Source organism: Choristoneura fumiferana, chromosome 7 (genome assembly GCF_025370935.1).
Source record: "Choristoneura fumiferana chromosome 7, NRCan_CFum_1, whole genome shotgun sequence".
Taxonomy (NCBI): domain Eukaryota; kingdom Metazoa; phylum Arthropoda; class Insecta; order Lepidoptera; family Tortricidae; genus Choristoneura; species Choristoneura fumiferana.
In genome coordinates this window covers 3,044,787-3,063,629 of record NC_133478.1, presented here as the reverse complement: position 1 = coordinate 3,063,629, position 18,843 = coordinate 3,044,787, and the positions used below count along the sequence as shown (strand labels likewise).

At 42.3% G+C, this 18,843-nt stretch overlaps 1 protein-coding gene across 1 annotated transcript in view; it reads left to right on the top strand.

Moving 5' to 3' along the window:
* pcx (pecanex) overlaps positions 1-18,843 on the top strand; it is a 44,293-nt gene that overhangs the window by 2,967 nt on the left and 22,483 nt on the right. The window contains exons 2-8 of the mRNA XM_074090448.1: positions 6,825-6,982; positions 7,284-7,390; positions 7,873-12,293; positions 15,161-15,322; positions 16,592-16,736; positions 17,547-17,713; positions 18,261-18,417. Coding sequence (XP_073946549.1) covers positions 6,825-6,982; positions 7,284-7,390; positions 7,873-12,293; positions 15,161-15,322; positions 16,592-16,736; positions 17,547-17,713; positions 18,261-18,417 — 5,317 coding nt within the window. The remainder of the gene's footprint in view (positions 1-6,824; positions 6,983-7,283; positions 7,391-7,872; positions 12,294-15,160; positions 15,323-16,591; positions 16,737-17,546; positions 17,714-18,260; positions 18,418-18,843) is intronic.

The following is an 18,843-nucleotide window of genomic DNA, read 5'->3' as shown; positions in this document are numbered from 1 at the left end:
TGGGAGAAGGGTGAGCACCCCACCACACACCCGAAAGACAACGTAAAATGTTGATGCTCGATTGGCATTTTTTAACTGTCAAATCAATATGGGGGCAACCGGAAAGACGAGAGTCAAGCGTAACGCCTAAAAACTTAACTTGTTTACTAACAGGGATCAGTTGATTATTGAAAGCGACTTCCACAGGGGAGAACGATCTTTTTCTGGTAAAGGGGACCACGCTACATTTGGGAACTGAAAGGAAAGACCATGAACAGCAAGCCATTCTCCCAGATAGAATAGGGCTTGGTTCAAGTTACACGTAGCTACCTCGACGGAGTGGGACGATGAATACAATGCTATATCATCTGCGTATTGTAGAATGTTGCAGAACGGTGAAACAGCCTCGTCTAGGTCATGGGTGTACAAACTGTAGAGTAGGGGACTTAATACAGATCCTTGTGGGAGACCTTGCCAGATTAGTCTCGGAGTGGAATGGGAACCATTATGTCTCACCTCGATGGAACGTTCCATAAGGAAGTTACATATGAAATGCGTCAGCTTCTGCGGCAAACTCAGCTTAGATAGCTTATCTCTGAGTAAGGAGAGTATGACATTATCATATGCGGATGATATGTCCAAGAATACACCAACAAGGAACTCGTTCCTTGAAAAGGCGATTCTGATGTCGGTTGTTAAAATCGAGAGACTATCCATGGTGCCCATTCCCCTCCGAAAACCAAATTGGCTTTTGGACAGGATTTTTTTAGATTCTACGAACCACTCTAGACGCTTCTTAATCATGTGCTCCAGGATTTTGAGTAGGCAGGATGATAAAGCGATGGGACGGTGGGATGAAGGAAGGAGAGGATCTTTTCCTTGTTTATGTAAAGGGATGATAATTTGATTTTTCCAAGCCTCTGGAACGAAACCCAGATCAAAAAATGATTTAGAAGGTCTAGGAAGTATTTTTTTGTAACCTGACCAGATTTGACAAGAAAGGCGTAAGGGATACTATCTGGACCAGGAGCAGAGTTCTTAAGGTGGTCAAGCGATGCCAGAAGTTCTGCCCAGGAAAACGGTTGGTCAAAACTGTTCTGGGGGCAATTCAGAGGATAGCGGGAAGGGAGAGAGTTAATATGAGGGACAGAAGGGGGAGATAATGTGTCGATAAATGCCGTGAGCCAAGCTGAGGAGTCGTTACTTGGCGCATCGCGGGCTATGAATGACCCTCGGAAGCGTTTTATGGCTTTCCATAGTACAGTTGAGGGAGTGCGAGGAGAGATATTTTGGCAGAAGTTTAACCATCCCGATTTCTTTTTTTTCTGAACATACGTTTCGCCAGGGCTGCCGTCTTTTTGAATGCGAGAAAGTTATCCAGGGACATATTTCCACAATACGCTCTCTCGGCCTCGTTCCTTTGGCGAATCATGTCCGAACATTCAGAATCCCACCAAGGTGGAGAGGACCTAGCCTTATAGCGTTTTTTAGGGGAATATTTGTGTTAGCTGCAACTGTGAAGGCGTCGATTAGATTGTCATGACAAATAGGAGCATTTTCAGGTAAGACAGTGGGCATCTTGCTTACTGCTGCGTCCAAGTCCGCCGCGAACTGATCCCAATCTGCCTTGGACAAGAGGTACCTACTAGTATTTAGGGGAGAACTGGGTTGGGAAAAGGATGTAGGGAAGGATATTAAGATGGGTAGGTGGTCACTACCATAGGAGTCCTGGAGAACAGACCACGAGAGAAGGGTGCCAAATTGTGGAGAGCACAAGGAAAGATCCACGGCGCTAGGATTCAGGCCTGGAGCCGTTCTGCGCGTCGGCGAACCATCGTTGAGAAGACAGATGTTTTTGTCCTCCATCAGGTCAACGAGATCACAGGCTAAAGCGTCGTAATCGGCACTACCCCACATGAGATGGTGACAGTTAAAGTCACCTAAGATGAGGAACGGGCCCGGGAGGGCAGAAAATATGTGCTCGAGGTCTGATATATTAATAGAGTGAGGATCATGAATATAGATCGAAAGAACGGAAAAGTCCATAATCTTGGCGGCGACGGCATTAATACCACGAGCGATAGGGGGAAGAGTTATACGAGTATACGTAATAGAAGATTTAATGAGAAGAGCGGCTCCTGCGTAGCCGTCATCTCTGTCATGTCGGAGGCACGAGAAGCCAGGCACCCGAAACCGGGATCCTGGAATCAACCAGGTCTCCGATATGGCAAAGACAGCAGGGTCATACGAGGATACCATTTGCAGAATTTCGTGTTTCTTAGGGCGGAGACTGTGACTGTTCCACTGGATGAGATGGAATTTTGACAACTGAAAGAAACTGGGAAAGTTTATTGGCGACGTTGGGCGGTAGTGGGAATTCATCCATTTTGCTGAACATATTGATCAACAAGGATAGCAACATATCCAGCAGGTTATCGTTGTGTGGGGAATGACAGGAGGGTGAGAGCGGGGAGTTAGGGACTGGAGCGCAGCACCAGTCCTCGGAGGCGGAGGGTTCCGATCACTAATTAAGGCGTTGTGCGCGGCGCGGTCATATCCTTGTGTTAGGGGGCGACGTGGGGACCTTGGGATGAAAACGGTTTTCCTATAGCTTTGGGACTGACTGAAGGTGGGGGGGAGGGAGGAGTTGTTTTGCGATTGAGACAAAATATGGTCTGTTTGGGAAGGGGGAGCATCTGAGCCGCATCAGCGTACGTTCTCTTCACGGGGGGAACCTCTCGCATGCCTGAGAGTAAGAAATATTGTCTTCAGACATTGTATCCTTAATAGCCTGTTGGCGAGTGTGTTCTGGGCAGGTCTTGTTAGTAGCGAAGTGCCTGCCTGAGCAGAACAAGCAAAACGCTAAGTCTTCCTGCACAACACATGTTTTCCCTGTATGTTCTTGACCGCATTTGAAACACTTTGGTTTTGATCGGCACTGCTCTGATATGTGTCCGAATTTGCAGCAACTGTGGCACTGTATTGTGGGCAAACGGTACTTTTCAACCACCAAAGATGTGTAGCAGCAGAAAATTCTGGACGGAAGAACTTGGCCGCTGAAAGTAACTACAACAGTTCCTGTAGGGATCCATTCAACTCCATCAGGTTTGTGGACTTTGCGGTTTAGTCGTCTGGCTTTGAGGATTACCCCACAGCCAGAAGGAAGCTCTACTTCACTGACGAATGCATCCAGAGCAAGGTCCGTTGGCACTCCTCTGACAATACCCATGCGAGTGACATTAAATGTTGGTATGGTTGCTTCAAAGTTTTTAGACGCAAGTAAAGGGTCCACTAAGAACGCATTTGCTGCCTCTGCCGTGTTAAACTCAACGCTAATGCGGTTTCTACCTACTTTTTTTATACCGTCTCGCGTTATATTCTGTACACGAGAGTTAACCATCACTTGGCCAAACTTAATGGGGTTTAGGGTGGTACCGGAGGAAGGATCGGATTCAGGTTTGGAAACATGGACTAGGAAAGGTCCTCCGTCGTTGGAAGTGTATTTTCGTCCATTTTTATAATCCGGGTGTTCATAAAGATGAGCTATGGAGTCGGAAGGAGCCCTGCCCCCCAACTTAGTGGGAGGTTGGGATCCACCCTGCACCGTAGCCCTCCTTTTTGTCCCCAGTAAGGATATCTCGGCTTCCATCGGCCCCTCCGATTGACTGTCTTGCGACAAATCCACCGGTGGGCCGGCGGAAACCGGGTCCCCAACAACTGAGGTTATGTCTGGAGGTTTTGGCGGGAAATGAGACATAGCGGGGTTAACAGCGTACAAGAATTGGTTAAAACACTTACTGAGCGCCGATTCCGATGGGTAACACAAAAAACACGAAAAAAAATAGCACTAGGCCACAAAATTTCGCAGGTCCGACACAAACACGTGCTGACACCAAGGAAGTCAAGCGGTCAGTCCATTCTAATTTACAAACAACACACTGAAACAAAACAAAATAAAACTGTGTGACTATAATGAGAGCAGCTATTCTGGTGCTTATAGTCATATTCAATGTAACAAAATAAAATCACATTAATTTTTAAGTTTTGTATGAGAAATGGAAATTTGTTATTGTTTTTTTCCCTTACATTTTATTTAAACCAAACCAAATTATAAGCATTGTAATGGCTGCTCCCATTATAGTCGCAAAGTTGCATTTTGATCTGTAGTGCTGCTTGTAAATTAGAACAAAACTATGTTTGTATGGGGATGCAAGCATACTGGGGACTCTTAATACAATTTATTTTAAAAATAACCTTCAAAGTTATAATAATAATTAACCATTTATTTTCAGCTCTAGTCCCATTACATTACATCCTATACACATTACAAGTCGCAAGAAAAGTTAAATGTGTAATTTCTGACAGAAAACATCCAAATATTTCTGTTTACAAATAGTTTAATCTGGCACTTTTTGCAAAAAAGTATAAAGTAACTGTTTTGGAGTTATCTTCATAGGAATTCAACATTCAAGCCCCAGCTTTGGACCTACAAAGCTAGAATTTTACATAAAAGTTCCTATCATGACGTAAACAATGAATTTGAATAGATTTAATCCCATTGGATAATAGCTCTAGGACAAGGTTGAAGTGACAGATGTATAAAACTAGTTTTCTTTTTGTAGCCTGCAGGGAAAATTAATGTTGGTGTTGTTCTGTCCCTCTTGAGACTTATACTATTTAATACGAGAGTGAGTGGTAATGATACAAACTTCATTTTTCGAATTTCAAAGCATGCCCGCTCCGCTAATCTTCCCTATTCTGGGCATTGTTGAAGTACATATTTTCTAAAACACATTTTAGGTATGTGCTTAGGATGACTGGCAATTTGTTTATCTCATTTACAATAGCTTGGTAAAACCCAACTGACTCATACAAAGAATGTGCTACATTATACTTACATTAAATTTTGTTTAATGTCACAGATAAACAAATGGCTTAATTTGAAAATAATTCATATATAATTTTTTTGATGTTGCATTTTTGTTTCCATTAACAATTTAGTTACCAAGATGTCACAAAATGAACTCAGAATATTTTAGCCAGTGGCACAGAGTACATATATAACAGAGACACCACCTAGTACAAGCAAATGGTATCACCCTAATACTGGCTATTCAACTGGCTATTTTTCTTTCCTTCGATTTTCCAATAGATGGCACCAGTGAGAACACAAATAACACGATACATATTGCCAACTAGTGAGACACTAAGGATATGGTACACTGACAACAACCAACAAGCTCACCAACTAAGCCTAGACGACTAGAGATACGCATGATGTCTCTGTCTTATTTACGTCATTAGAAGAGAATGGCATGTTTCTCTCAAATAGTTTCGACGAATGTGAGCAAGCGCGGGGCAAGCCCAGCAAGCGCATTCCGGTTATTCGCCATCTAGCGTCACAATTGCAAAACACTACGAAAGCCTCATAGCTGAAATGTAGCCACATGTAGCCTATACTTTCGTATTCTCAATTTATTATTTTTATGGTGTTTCTTATCTTCAAATTAAGGAGTTGAATTAAGGTTGATGTGAAGTTGTGTTTATAAAATATGCTAGTCTTTATTTTAATCTTAATATTTCTACTTAATTTGGCTTATTCACATTTTATAATTTACAAATGTTAATAGTAGTGCCATCTATTGCTGTTTTTTGTATTAAATATAGCTTGTAGGGATTGGCTAGATAAGTTTGACTGAATATTTAAGTATTGTTGTGTTTTCTTTGTTAAGCTAAGCCGCAAATTGCAATCGCGTTAGACAATATAGGTTTAGGTTTAGGCTATCTGACTGGACTGGATAAATTAGGGCCCTTCCACACTAACACCTTTTTTTGTATAGATACAAACGCAAGTCGTTTGCTCAGCAAACACAAGGAAGATTCAATTATTCAATATTTTACGCGCTAATAATAACCTATCTATAGGTCTGTTGTGTTTCGGCGTGGAGAGTAAGACAGCCGGTGCAATTACTGGCACTTGAGGTATCCCATCTTAGGCCTCTAGGTTGGCAACGCATCTGCAATACCCCTATGGGCAGTGGTGATCTCTTACCATCAGGAGACCCACTTGCTCGTTTGCCAACCAGTCGAATAAAAAAAATAAGGTAGTGCGTAGTACCAGCTGAGTTGAGGTCATGCACACAAGAACATGTTGTGTAAGGACAGCAGGATTTTGACATTTACTCATTCATTTCATTCATTCTCCTTTTGTGCAATCAGTTCTTTTTGTAGCTGTGTGTTTAATCATTCATTGTACTCTTGTGGCACTACCTATATGTACCTTTTTTATAGTTTCCCCATGTCTGTCTGTCTCTCCGTCCGCGGCTTTGCTCAGGGACTATCAATGCTAGAAAGCTGTAATTTTGCACGAATATATATGTAAACTATGCCGAAAAAATGGTACAATAAAAAAATCTAAAACAATTTTTTTTAGGGTACCTCCCATAGACGTAAAGTGGGGGTGATTTTTTTTTCTCATCCAACCCTATAGTGTGGGGTATCGTTGGATAGGGTTTTTCGATTCAGTGATTTTTTTGCGAAATATTCAACTTAAAAGTGCAAATTTTCATGAAAATCGAGCTTTAAAATATAAACCGGTGGGTGGAAAAATTTGAAAAAATTCAGGATGGCTAAGTTTGCTTGAGAATTATTAGTAGTTTAAGAGTAAATAGCAGCCTAAGTTATAAAATATACCTTAACTTGGAAGATTCCGTATGAAATACGAAATCCTTCGAAAAATATTACTTAATTATTTCTGAATGGCTACGGAACCCTATTTTGGGCGTGTCCGACACGCACTTGTCGGGTTTTTTTTATCATTGAATTGGGCACTATTTTGTCCGTAGTACTTCCCGCCGGCGAGCCTGGGCTGGGTGGTGTACTGCGTGCTGGTGGCGCTGCTGTTCACGGCGCTGAAGGTCCTCAACCACGGGCTGCACCACATGTACGACACCAGCGAGTGCATCCTGCAGCCCGGGACGCAGCCTGCCGACGATACAGCACAGTGAGTTATCAAATGGAACTTGTTTGCTTTCGATATTTTGACCGTCGATATTTTAATTATCGATATTTCAATTTTCGATTTTCAGATACGTGCCCAAAATAATAAGTTTTTATAGTTTCAACATTTATATTTGTTAGTGCCCAATATGGTGGCTCTGGTTATACTCTCGTAAAATCAGCGTCATTTTTTTCGATTATTAGAATTTGAAATTTGTTGTGATTCCAAATCCATAAAGTTAATATTTTTTTTAACATAAGTCTGGAAAAAAAAGTGATTTATCCAACGGATATGCATATTGCAGACGCGACGAAGGCATAGAGATGCAGATGCTTCGCGGTGCAGCGGCCAGCAGCGACAACGAGTCCGCCGCCGGCCAGGAGTACAACAAACCCAACAGCAGCACCATAGGTACGTACAGTCGACGACAATGAACTGAACCGCATACGAGGGTCCTGGCACAAGCAATATATTCGTAGCAAACCTCGTTTGCCAATCTTAAATATCAGTCCAGTTAAGCAGCAATGTTTAATAACAAATACCACTGGACAATTAGAAATAGAAATAGAAATCATTTATTCGTGACAAAGTAACGTAGCATAACAAAAAGGTATTAAAAATTAAGAAAGTTGTATGTCACGAAATGGTCCCAAATCAGCAAAAATTGCCAGTCTTCAATAATTACAATAATTACCTAGTCCCAAGGTAGGCAAAGCTTGCGTTATGGCTGCTAGGCAACAGATAAATATGCTGAAATAGATAAATATGCTGAAATAGATAAATATAGATGATCGTGAACATACATTAGTATTTTTTACTTGTAATATCTAATATATTTCACACAGCAAACATAAGATAATCAATATCAAAATGTCATTAATATATTGTTACAGATTTAAAAGTAGACGTTCACAGAAAGAACAGCTCCGAATCCAGCATGGAGGACAGTACGCTCTCCGTGAAACTGTCAGACGTGGTCGCTACGAGCAAGTCGGAGCTGTGCGTGGCGGCGGGCGCGCCGGCGCCGTCCACTCCGCGCCCCGCGCCCCGCTCGCGCGCCCGCGCCGCCCCCAAGCGCGAGCCCCGCGCCAAGCCCCGCCGCGCCCACCAGAACAGAATAGACGAACTCATAGTCGAAGAAGTCTGCAGAAATCCAAGGCCGGAGGGAAACTTCCCGACCCACATGATGACGGACGAAGGCCCCTTCGCCAAAGTCAGCAGGAGGTACCACGAGTGCTCACACGGCCGACGCGGCTCCAACAGAGACTTCTTCAAAGAATGGCTCTATTTGGACGGCAACGAAGCGGCCGGTGAACCTTACCAGTCGAAATTCGCCCGCCAGTTGAGCTCCGACTCCAGAGACAACTCCGAGCCGAGCGTCGGCCCTCCGTCCCCGAAGAAAAGGATAGCGCATCGCCGGAGATACACGAACTATCCCGACGAGAGCTGCACGAAGTCCGCGATGGCTCTGGCCACCCAGTCTTCCAACATGCGTCGGAACTCCAACTCGACCATGTCGACTATCCAACTGCCTCTGTTAAATTCCACCGCGCAACTCGTTTCACACATGCGTAGGCATTCTAATAACGCGGATACAGGGTTTTTCGCGAGCGTCGAACTTGGAGAGTACATGATGGTCAAAGCCGAAGCTCCGAGCGGTGACCCCGAAAAAACAAAAGGCAAAAGTCCAGGCGTGAGACGCATCAAAAGTGCCGCGTTAGAAATAGGCTGCCCACCGCCCAGTGTATCGAATTTATCCCCCCATCCCAATAGCGTAGAAACTATAGGCGGCCAAGTGCTGAAGAATCCTAAAAATGCGGTCATACCGCCTCCTAGTAAGTGTCTGACTCGCGGACCACATTTTAACTTGTTCCCTCGGAGCGAACCAGACGAGGGCAGAGGGAGCTACCCCTATTTAACATATGGTTCTGAAATAGTGTACCCTATAGCTGAAATATCGGATGAGATGCAAACGTCACAAAAGGAAACGGACTTGGACTCTAGTGGTGAAAGTTATAGTGATTATGAAGACGATAAGCAGTTCAGAGGGTTCGATTGGGACGCGGAACAGTCGCCAGCGGTCAGGTCCAGCGACTCAGATTACGAGAACAACGGCTCCCGGTCTCCTTTACTGGACCGGGCTGCTGACGTGCGAGTAGTCAGGTCTAAGAACCAAGACGGGAAAAAGTACTGCTGCGCGCGGCACGCCAAACATCCAGACAATGCCCACCCTAAAACTAAACCTGTAAGACTGAAAAAACTTATAAAACAAGAAGAAGCCAAGTGCACCGAACGACCGAGCGGCTCGGGCGAAACCAAATATCCCACCGGCGAATACTTTGATAAAGCTAGTGCTAGTTCAAAAGACTTACTAATAGAAAAATCAAGCGTCGAGTCTAACGAGAATCCCGAAAAGCAGAGGGAGAAGGAAGCTGTCGAAAAGAAACCCTGGGATCACGATATATCTAATTCCAGCAGTAGTAGCGAAACTAACTTCGAACGCCCTCCAGCGAAAGAAGACAAAGTTTTTCAAGACACTGAAGAGTCACAAGTGACGGACAGCAAGAGCGCCGATGAAAGAAGCGTGTACAGCCTCGAATGGCTATTTGAAGAGTCGCCCGTAGAGGAGCCCTGCTGTTCTTCGGACTGCCGCGATGCAGAAGGAGAAGTCATCTGCCAAAAACTTGCCAGCGCGCTCGGCGAATCATCGTTTAACGTTCCAAAAAACTTAGGAGCTATACCAAAGCAGATAAAAAACTTAGCGCGGTCGCGAGCTTCCTCCCAGAAGGAGAACAAGAAGAGAGATTCTAAAAAGGAAAACGAGAGTCAAGAAGACAGGAACCTGTTGGATGCCGTCGAGGCTCAAGCTGCTTTGGTACAGGGGCTGGAGTGTCTGTTCGCGGCCACCAATGCCAACACCGTCGTCATGCCGCCACCCAATAGGGAGGAACGGCCGCGCAGCCACAGGCAAAGCATACGGGGAGAGAGAGAAAACTCACACAAAACCAGAAAACGATCAATAGAAGAGGTTGCTCAAACCTCTACCAACACTCTACTCCCGACTTCCATGCCTCTGCTAGCGGCTTTCCTAAACTCTCGAGCAGATTTCATGCCATGTTGTTTGCCAGAAAATGCGCCGCCAGAACTAGTGCAATATGCGGAAGAAGGCCAGAGATTGAGGCCCCTAATGGACCGCAATCATAGAAATCGAGTACGAAAGATCAAACGATCAACTAGGCAAAGAAATAATCCGGGTAGCCAAAATAATCCCGAGAAAAAAGACAAGACGCCGAATCCAGAAAATCCGAACAGCGCCAACAATGTTCACTTCGCGACGTCATTCGATGATACGACTGACGGAGCTATACATTGCTTTATGGATGAGTATGGCAACTGGATGTCATACACTTTTGATAAGAACAGCTCAGGACGAGCCCAAGCTCAACCTATACCTCTCCCAGACAAAGAAGACGCTATAAAGTGCAATAGGGTAAAACCTGTAGAAACAGCTGATTCACAAGAAACCGGCGAAGGGAGCTGCGGCTCTTTGGAGTCCGAAGCGGGAAACAGCGAAAGCATACCCAAGCCAAAACGTGAGAATAGCATAGACCAAAGTTCCTCTAACCAAGGGAGTAATAATCCCTTACTTTCGAGTAACAATAATGTATCCACAGTGGTTCCTATTAATACTAACAATGCGAATAAACGCTTCTATGTGTTCGATGGCGGGACTGGCTCACATACGGACCAACCCAGGTCGCCAGTGGCTTATGTAACTGATAGTTTACTTGAACAAATAGAGGCAGAAAGGCAATCCAGAATGGGGTTTCCAAGCATGCATATAAATTTCCTAATGAACCAGCAAAGAGCTCAACAACAGTCTGTAGAAACAGTATCCAACAATATACCAAGTCTCATGCCTTCGATCGGAGAAGCGAGCTTAGAAATTAACATCAGAAGTAAATTCTCTAAAATGATGGACGAAATGGAGAAAGCTAATCAGCCGAAACCAAAGAGCTACTACAAGTTTAACCTTTGGAAGTGTTTAGAAGTGAAAGTGACCATGGACAGACTGAAATTGATGGCCTTGTTTGATAGGAATTTGACTTTCAAAGAAACTTTTGTTTCTATTTTACTAGCGATCTCTGTGGCTGTGCTAGGATCTATGGTGTTAAACTTAGGGTTCTATAAAGACATTTACGCGTTCTGGTTCTGTTTTATAATGGCAGGGAGTCAATACTCCCTGTTGAAAAGTGTTCAACCGGACTCCGCCTCGCCTGTTCACGGTTTTAACAAAATGGTAGTGTTCTCACGACCTGTATACTTCTGTCTATGTACTGCTATACTATGTATAGTCCACGGACAGTTGGAACAAATGACGCCAGACGAACATTCGAGAAGCAAACGAAGTACAGACGACAAACCCCTAACTATTTATGGATTTGAAATGAACGAGCGTGACTTTTTACAAATTATTCAAGAAGTCCTATCAAAGTTCCTCCTGTTTTTTCCCCTGGCGTTTAGCTTGGGACTGTTCCCTCAGGTGAATACGTTCGTTATGTATTTATTAGAACAAATTGACATGCATCTTTTTGGAGGAAACGCGACAAGCAGCCTCAGTGCGGCTGTGTACTGCGTAGTAAGATCGCTGGCTGCGATAGGCGTGCTATACGGCTTCGCTTATAGCGGATTAGTAGAAGGGAAAAAATCACAGCATCAAAAACATAACATTCTTTTTTCCATATTCTGTGCCTTACTAGTTCCTATAGCGTACCATTTGAGCAGAAGCGCGAGCGACTATACTCTGATATGGAATCTGATAAAGAAACATTTGTTGCCGCCAGACTTGTATGTAATACAGACCCCGGATGTTACACCTGAGGTTGAGAAACCTGAAACAAATTTAACAGACGACAAGAAGAATAACTCAGAGAGTAACATATCGAAGCAGAACTCCATCGGCTCTTCGGCATCTAAAATCAATTTTAGTTCAGAAACTAATATAGCGAGGACACAGAAACGATCGCAGACGTCCAGCGTGAGCTCTCTCAAAATGGATCCGAGGGGCGACACGATGAATTCTACAACGTCTTTGAAGGACGCTCCTACTGAAGGCGAAGACAAGACCCAAGTAAAAGAGGATCCTAATAAGGTAGAAGAGGATATGGAGGATCCGTTGCCGAAGAAACTACAGGCAACTGTGAATGCAAGACTCAAAAATGATGTGATAGTTTGCACGTTCCTCGGATTGTTCGTGTTGGGACTACACTGCACCACAGTATTTACCTCGCTCACCAAACAGCAGTTGAATACGGTGAGTGATTTACCTGCCTAAGCGTTCCAAATAATATTAAGATTGTGTTTACTGGCAAATGCATTCGCTTTTTGTTAGTTGTACAGTCGCCAACTGTGAAAATACGTAATGTAATATCGATGTTTTTTTTTCGATTCGATAAATCGGAACTGTACAGTACTGTGCATCGATGTCTTTTCTAACATTATATTACAAAACTGTAGTCATGTGAAAAGTCAAATACATCTCAAAACGGGTAATTTTTTCAGAGTGAAAATTTTCGTATGACGGTTATGAAAACAAATCCATTATTTTATTAAAGTTTAAAAGGTTTAAGTTTAGTTTAGATTTTAATTTTTCATAAAATAATAGATCTAACTCCTTTCATAATCTGTAAGTACATATAAAACCATTCACTTTGAAAAGATGACCTGTTTTGAGATGTATATTATTACAAATTTTAGTAGTCAAACTTGAGTTTTTGTTAAATTAACTGGTTATCATCGATAGCTTTTCAAAACTTCGGATCGATTCGATTTATCGCATTGTAAACATCGATGTTTTCGATGCATCGATTTATATATCGAATATCCCTAAATTGTACGGCTGCGCGATGGGTACGGTAATGAAACTAATTGAGAGGGCACGGTAAATACGAACTTTTCCGATAAAATACGATGGGAAACCATTACGGTCTACATCTGTAAACTCTTTATTGGATAGAAATAGAGAAACACACCCAATTCCCAAACGTTGACATGTACGAAGGCAATCTTATCTCTTAACCTCTTCACCGCCAGAGTCATCCAGTCGTGACAGCCAATGGAATGCCTCACACGCCACGGTCATCTATACATGACCAACATTCAACTGGGCAGAAGTACCGTTTGTGGCCACTGTACCGTTTATGGCCATTTAAGGGCAACACACACAGAGAGCGGGCGCGGGTCGTGTGCGGGCCCGCGACGGGCGTATTTGCATGGCGGTATATGGACGCCTTCACACAGAAGGCGGGCGCGGGCGCGGGTCGTGCGCGGGCCCGCGCCCGTCGCCCGTCGTCACAAACAGCGCGCGGGCCGAGCGCAGAGTTACCAACTCAAAAATATTTATCCCTAAAACTTAAGTTAAAAACCCCTAAAATTGCTATAATTAATTGGAAATCCCCCTAAAACGTGTTAGTATAGGTAGTGCCACAAGAATTGAAGTGAATGATCACTTAATTATGACGTTGACTGTCGAACAACATACATAATATACAAAAACACTTACTTTTAATCATATCCCACTAATATTATGAATGCGAAAGTTTGTAAGTCTGTTTCTTTATTACTTCATCAGTCATCATCATCACGTCAAAATCGCTGAACCGATTTAGATGAAATTCGGTATACAATGTATCCCGCAGAAACTATACAAATTTTCTGGGATAAAACTATCCTATGTCCATCTCTGTGACTACAACTATATGTATACCAAATTTCATCTAAATCGGTTCAGTGGTTTAGACGTGATGAAGTAATAAACAAAAACCGGCCAAGAGCGTGTCGAGTTGACAAAAATGTCGTATCCATTATAAGTTTACGTAGATAGTGTAACTTTATTACTAAATAAAATTATTCTTATTCTTATTATTGGTTCTAGAACTGTTTTAATTTGTACTCCAAAAGTCGCCAGATAAACCATTTTTTTAGTCAAAACTTTTTTTTTGTCGCTAAGATTTAAGCAAAAGCCTAAGATTTAACCAAAAATCTAAATAACCGCTGCGGGCCCGTCGGTGGTCCGACCCGCTCTCTGTGTGAATACAACGAACCGCGCGGCTCCCGCGGCGGACACGACCCGACCCGCGCCCGCGCTCTGTGTGAATACAACGAACCGCGCGGCTCCCGCGGCGGACACGACCCGACCCGCGCCCTCGCTCTGTGTGAATACAACGAACCGCGCGGCTCCCGCGGCGGACACGACCCGACCCGCGCCCGCGCTCTGTGTGTGTTGCCCTTTATTGTTTAAATATACGTTTGTAATAAATAATTAATATCATTATTCGATTCAGTATAAACTGTTGAAAACTCACTAAATACTACACTAATTTCGCAAATACCTACTTACTACGTACTTAATACTTGTTTTTTTTGTGTTATATGTAATTTGCGAAGTGCGAAAAAATATTTCTATTTCTATTCTCTACGATTCACTTTTTCACTTCTCATGCTCGTAAAGTTCGTTTTTATGCTGTATCTAGAAGACATAAAATTACTTTTTATGCTCTAGTTCTAGTGCATAAAATAAAATCTTCGTCTAAGACCAAGGATCAGGTGTGAACAGCCACAAACTAAAAAGTTTCTACATATTTCTTTAATAATTTTTAATTTATATAAAACTAAAAATCAATCAAATCAATCAAAAAAAAAAACAATTTTATAATAATGCATAAAAATTAAAAAGTACATAGAAAGTGAATAATTGTTTCCACTGTTGCTATTTCATTTCCTCGCAATCTAAGTGAAAAGCAGAGTGTAAAACTCGAGCATTAAACCCATTTTCCCCTCGACGAATCTATCCACCCTCGCCTTACCGGCTCGGGTGGCTATATGAACGTTCTGGGTAAAATGGCTCGTTTTATGCTCTTGTTGTACAATCTACTATTTATATATGACTTCAAATGTCAACTGGCCAAAAACGGGCTTAAGGTGGCCAAAACCGGTACTTCTGCCCTACATGATGTTTGACAAATATGTAAATGTTTTTGAATTTGAAATAAAAGGGATCTCTGCCTGTCAACTTTCGAGTGGATGAAAGGAGCATTCATTTAGGGAACGACAAAGAGGGATTATAAAATTCAGAAATGGCGGAAGACACCAGGTTTAAACGGAATTATTTTCCGTGTGCAGGTGGTGTGGATAATCTGCGCGGTGGGCTGGGCGCTCCACTACGTGATGCCGCAGTTGCGTAAGCAGCAGCCGTGGTTGTGTCTGGCGGGCCCGCTGCTCAAGCCGCACGAGCACGCCCAGTTCGAGGTCACGGAACCCGCCAAGCTCATGTACTTCGAGAAGGTAGCTCTCGGTTTGGAAAATGGACACTGGGCCAATCAACTTTTTTACCGACACTAATCTGTCCGCGACATTTTTCAAACAATTGCAGATTTTTGTAAGTAAACATGTTTTTTCTGTAATTTAATAGATGGTGTACATGAATACATGCCATCCTACGTAAGTTCAACCTATTAAACCGTGAAATGTCTTGTTGGAAGTACGATTTTTTGGTAACGCCAGAGACAATTTTGGTAACGCAGGAGACGCCCAAAGTGTCGGTAAAATAGTTGATTGACCCCACTATAGTATTAACTTCTAAAAGAACTGCGACGTAACGCGTTGTTGGAACCCCGCTCTCACCCCTGTAACGCATCGTAAGGTTTTTACTAAGATAAAAAGTAACTCAATGTCTGCAGCAGATCCCAATAAAATCGTCAGTATAAATGTAAAAGGATTTCACCTTTCCACTGACGAAATAAGACCGTACGAAATGGTGCTATTAAAGTAAGCAAAATACACAAACCGTGTTTTATGTAAACTGTTTTTCTTCCAACTATGCTTTAATTTCATCATAACCGCACTAAATACCCAGCACAAAGCGGGACTTTTCTGCTCTAGAGCAGAAAAAAGGTATGAAAATCCTTTATTGCATTGTTTTAGTTTTTTTTTTAATTGCACGACCAAAGAGGTAACACGAGTATTTTTGCTATAAAATTAGCCTGCCTAGTGTAAAAAAATCTAGTGTTAGGTTGGTTAACCAGACGGTCTGATGAAATTTGACAGATTGCGTAACTACAAAAAATTGTTGCTACCAATACTACTAAAAATAGTAAGTAGCCGTATGTTTAAAAAAAATCTTTGTGTGATTGGATGGCCAAACTGGCGCCCATCCTAAATTTGACAGATCGTGGGTAAAAATATCTGATAATTATATACTAATTCTGCCAACAAAAAGTAAGAAATTAAAAAAAAAAACTAATTGGCGGGAACCTTGCGAATTTTCCGTGGACATTTTTTGAGAGTGCGAATGTAAACTTACAAAAATGGAATCATCGAGTGCTAGTGTCATTTTTTCCTATTAATTGTTAAGCATGAGTTTTTTTTTTCGTCTACTATTACTGTAATAGTTGAAAGAAAAGCAGATTATGCACCTCGCATTAAGTAATTTATATTGCCCTCGTGCTTTTTAAAGCCCTCGCTCACGCTCGGGCTCCAAACCGGCACTCGGTGCAACAATAAATAACTGTCTGCTTGGTGAAACAATGTACTATTCTGCACATTTGTCTCCAGATGTTCGTGTACCTGTGCTTCCTGGAGCGCAACGTGCTGTATCCGGGGGTGGTGGTGGCGGCGAGCACGCAGGACGCGCCGCTGATAGCCGCCAAGTACGGCGACGCTGTGGCGGCGCTGCTGATATGCGTGGCTGCGCTCAAATGTAAGTTAATTCCCCCATTAAACTATCTCAACAATTTACATTTCTATATTGAAAATACACTAGTCTAGTTTGTATTATAATGATAGATAAGTAATATGTTTTTCACACTTCTCCTTCAGAAAAGTAACTTTTCCTCCCTGACGAGAGGGAGCAAAGTGCAACTTTTCTGTTCAAGGCTTTTCTAAGAATTTTATTGCAAATGCCATTTTTTGAAGTTGATATTTGTAAAGCCACGCCATTTTCTATGCTGGTTGTTTTTTAATAATATTTAGAATTTGTTTTTTTCATGTTTCTTAATGCTCGGTGTGAAAAGTTGTGTGAGCCACTCGGGAGCAAAATTATTTTCATCTTGGGCGTTAACACTTGAATCCCTCATTACGCTCAGGATTCTATTTTAGAATCCTTCGCTACATTCTGGATTCAATGTACGCCCTCGCCGTAAATACACCATTTTGCTCCCTTGTGACACAAATAACTATTAAATCCTTGAATGTACCAAATCTGGCGGCTGAAGTTTTTTTAACATTTAGTTAAATACCTATCCAAACCAAGTATAGATACTTTGTTTTCATAGGTTCGCGTCTAAAGGGGCTCCTAGACGGGCCATATTTTCACTGCAATTTGTGGCCGGCAACTATTGCTGTCCCTCTCTTACTCACATGTTAGACAGGGACACCAATAGTTGCCGGCCACATATCGCAGTGAAAATATGGCCCGTCTAGGAGCCCCTTAACACATGTTTACATTTTTTGTGACAATAAACATAAACCATTTCATTATTGTCTAATATTTAAATGCATTGCTTTGTAGGCCTCCGCAACGCATACTCGGAGCCAGAGTCGCAGTACCTGATCCTGGTGTTCGCGTACCTCCTCTTCCAGCGCGATCTGAGCAGCCAGAAAGTGTCGGAGCAGTTCCTCATCGACTATTTCATCACCGCCATCATATTCAGCAAGGTCTACGAGTTCCTGCTAAAGGTAAGAGGGAATGTTTCGTTTTCACCAGAAATGTGCATGTTGAGCGAGGTTATTCCCATCTGTTACCACCAATTTTTACCAGTGGTAACAGCTGGGATTTTTTTTCCCATCTTTTACCACTAAAGTACTCGGTACCACTAAAGCAATTGGTGGTAACTACTGTGTTTTTTTTCCCCAGTAGTTACCGCTAATTACTTTAGTGGCAACAGATAGGGAAAATATTCGCGATAAGATAAAATATCTCCATAAATATAGAATAGAATAGAACCTTTTTTTATATGTTGACAATAAACTGCTGAAATTTAAAATGAATGCGTTGGTAACTAATGGGATTTTTTCCCCATCTCATACCCACTAAAGAATTGTTACCACCAATTAGTTTGGTGGTAACAGATGGGAATTTTTGTTTCCATTATTAACAGGTGGGAAAAAAAAAAATCTTAAATAACAACTTAACAAAAGCATCAGTGTCTCTTTTTGGACTTCTAACAAATTCCCGTGCGTAATGCCTGACTTACCGCCCTTGACACATAATGTTCTATTGCAGATCCAGTTCGTGGTGACATACATAGCGCCGTGGCAAATAACGTGGGGTAGTGCGTTCCACGCTTTCGCTCAGCCGTTCAGCGTGCCGCACTCCGCCATGCTGTTTCTACAGGCCGCTGTGTCAGCTCTGTTATCGTCGCCGCTTACGCCGGCGCTGGGTGAGTGCACGCATACACGATAGGGATAGACAGTAGTGATGTAATGAATTTTCGATTTGTTATATTCGCGAATACGAATACATTTCAACTCTGAACATATACTGAGCGGCGAAAAATCTGGCCCTCAAATGTATGCAAAATCGGTAATTTCGTATTAAGGGTGGGCCAAATTTTTTGCCGCTGACTATATTTTGTTCAGTATTTTAGTCTCCAGGCTCTTTTATTCAGTGCCAAAGTTAATAAAATAATTTTAAAGTGTTTTATTATAGATGTCATGAATTTTGTTTTCTGCTTGGAATTTGTCGTTCAAGTGCACATTTGAATTTTTTTTGGTTATAATGACTGAAATAATCATAACTGATTCATTTATTACGCTTAATTTTTACGTAGTTTCACTTTTCACTAGCATTCGCAAAATTCACACAT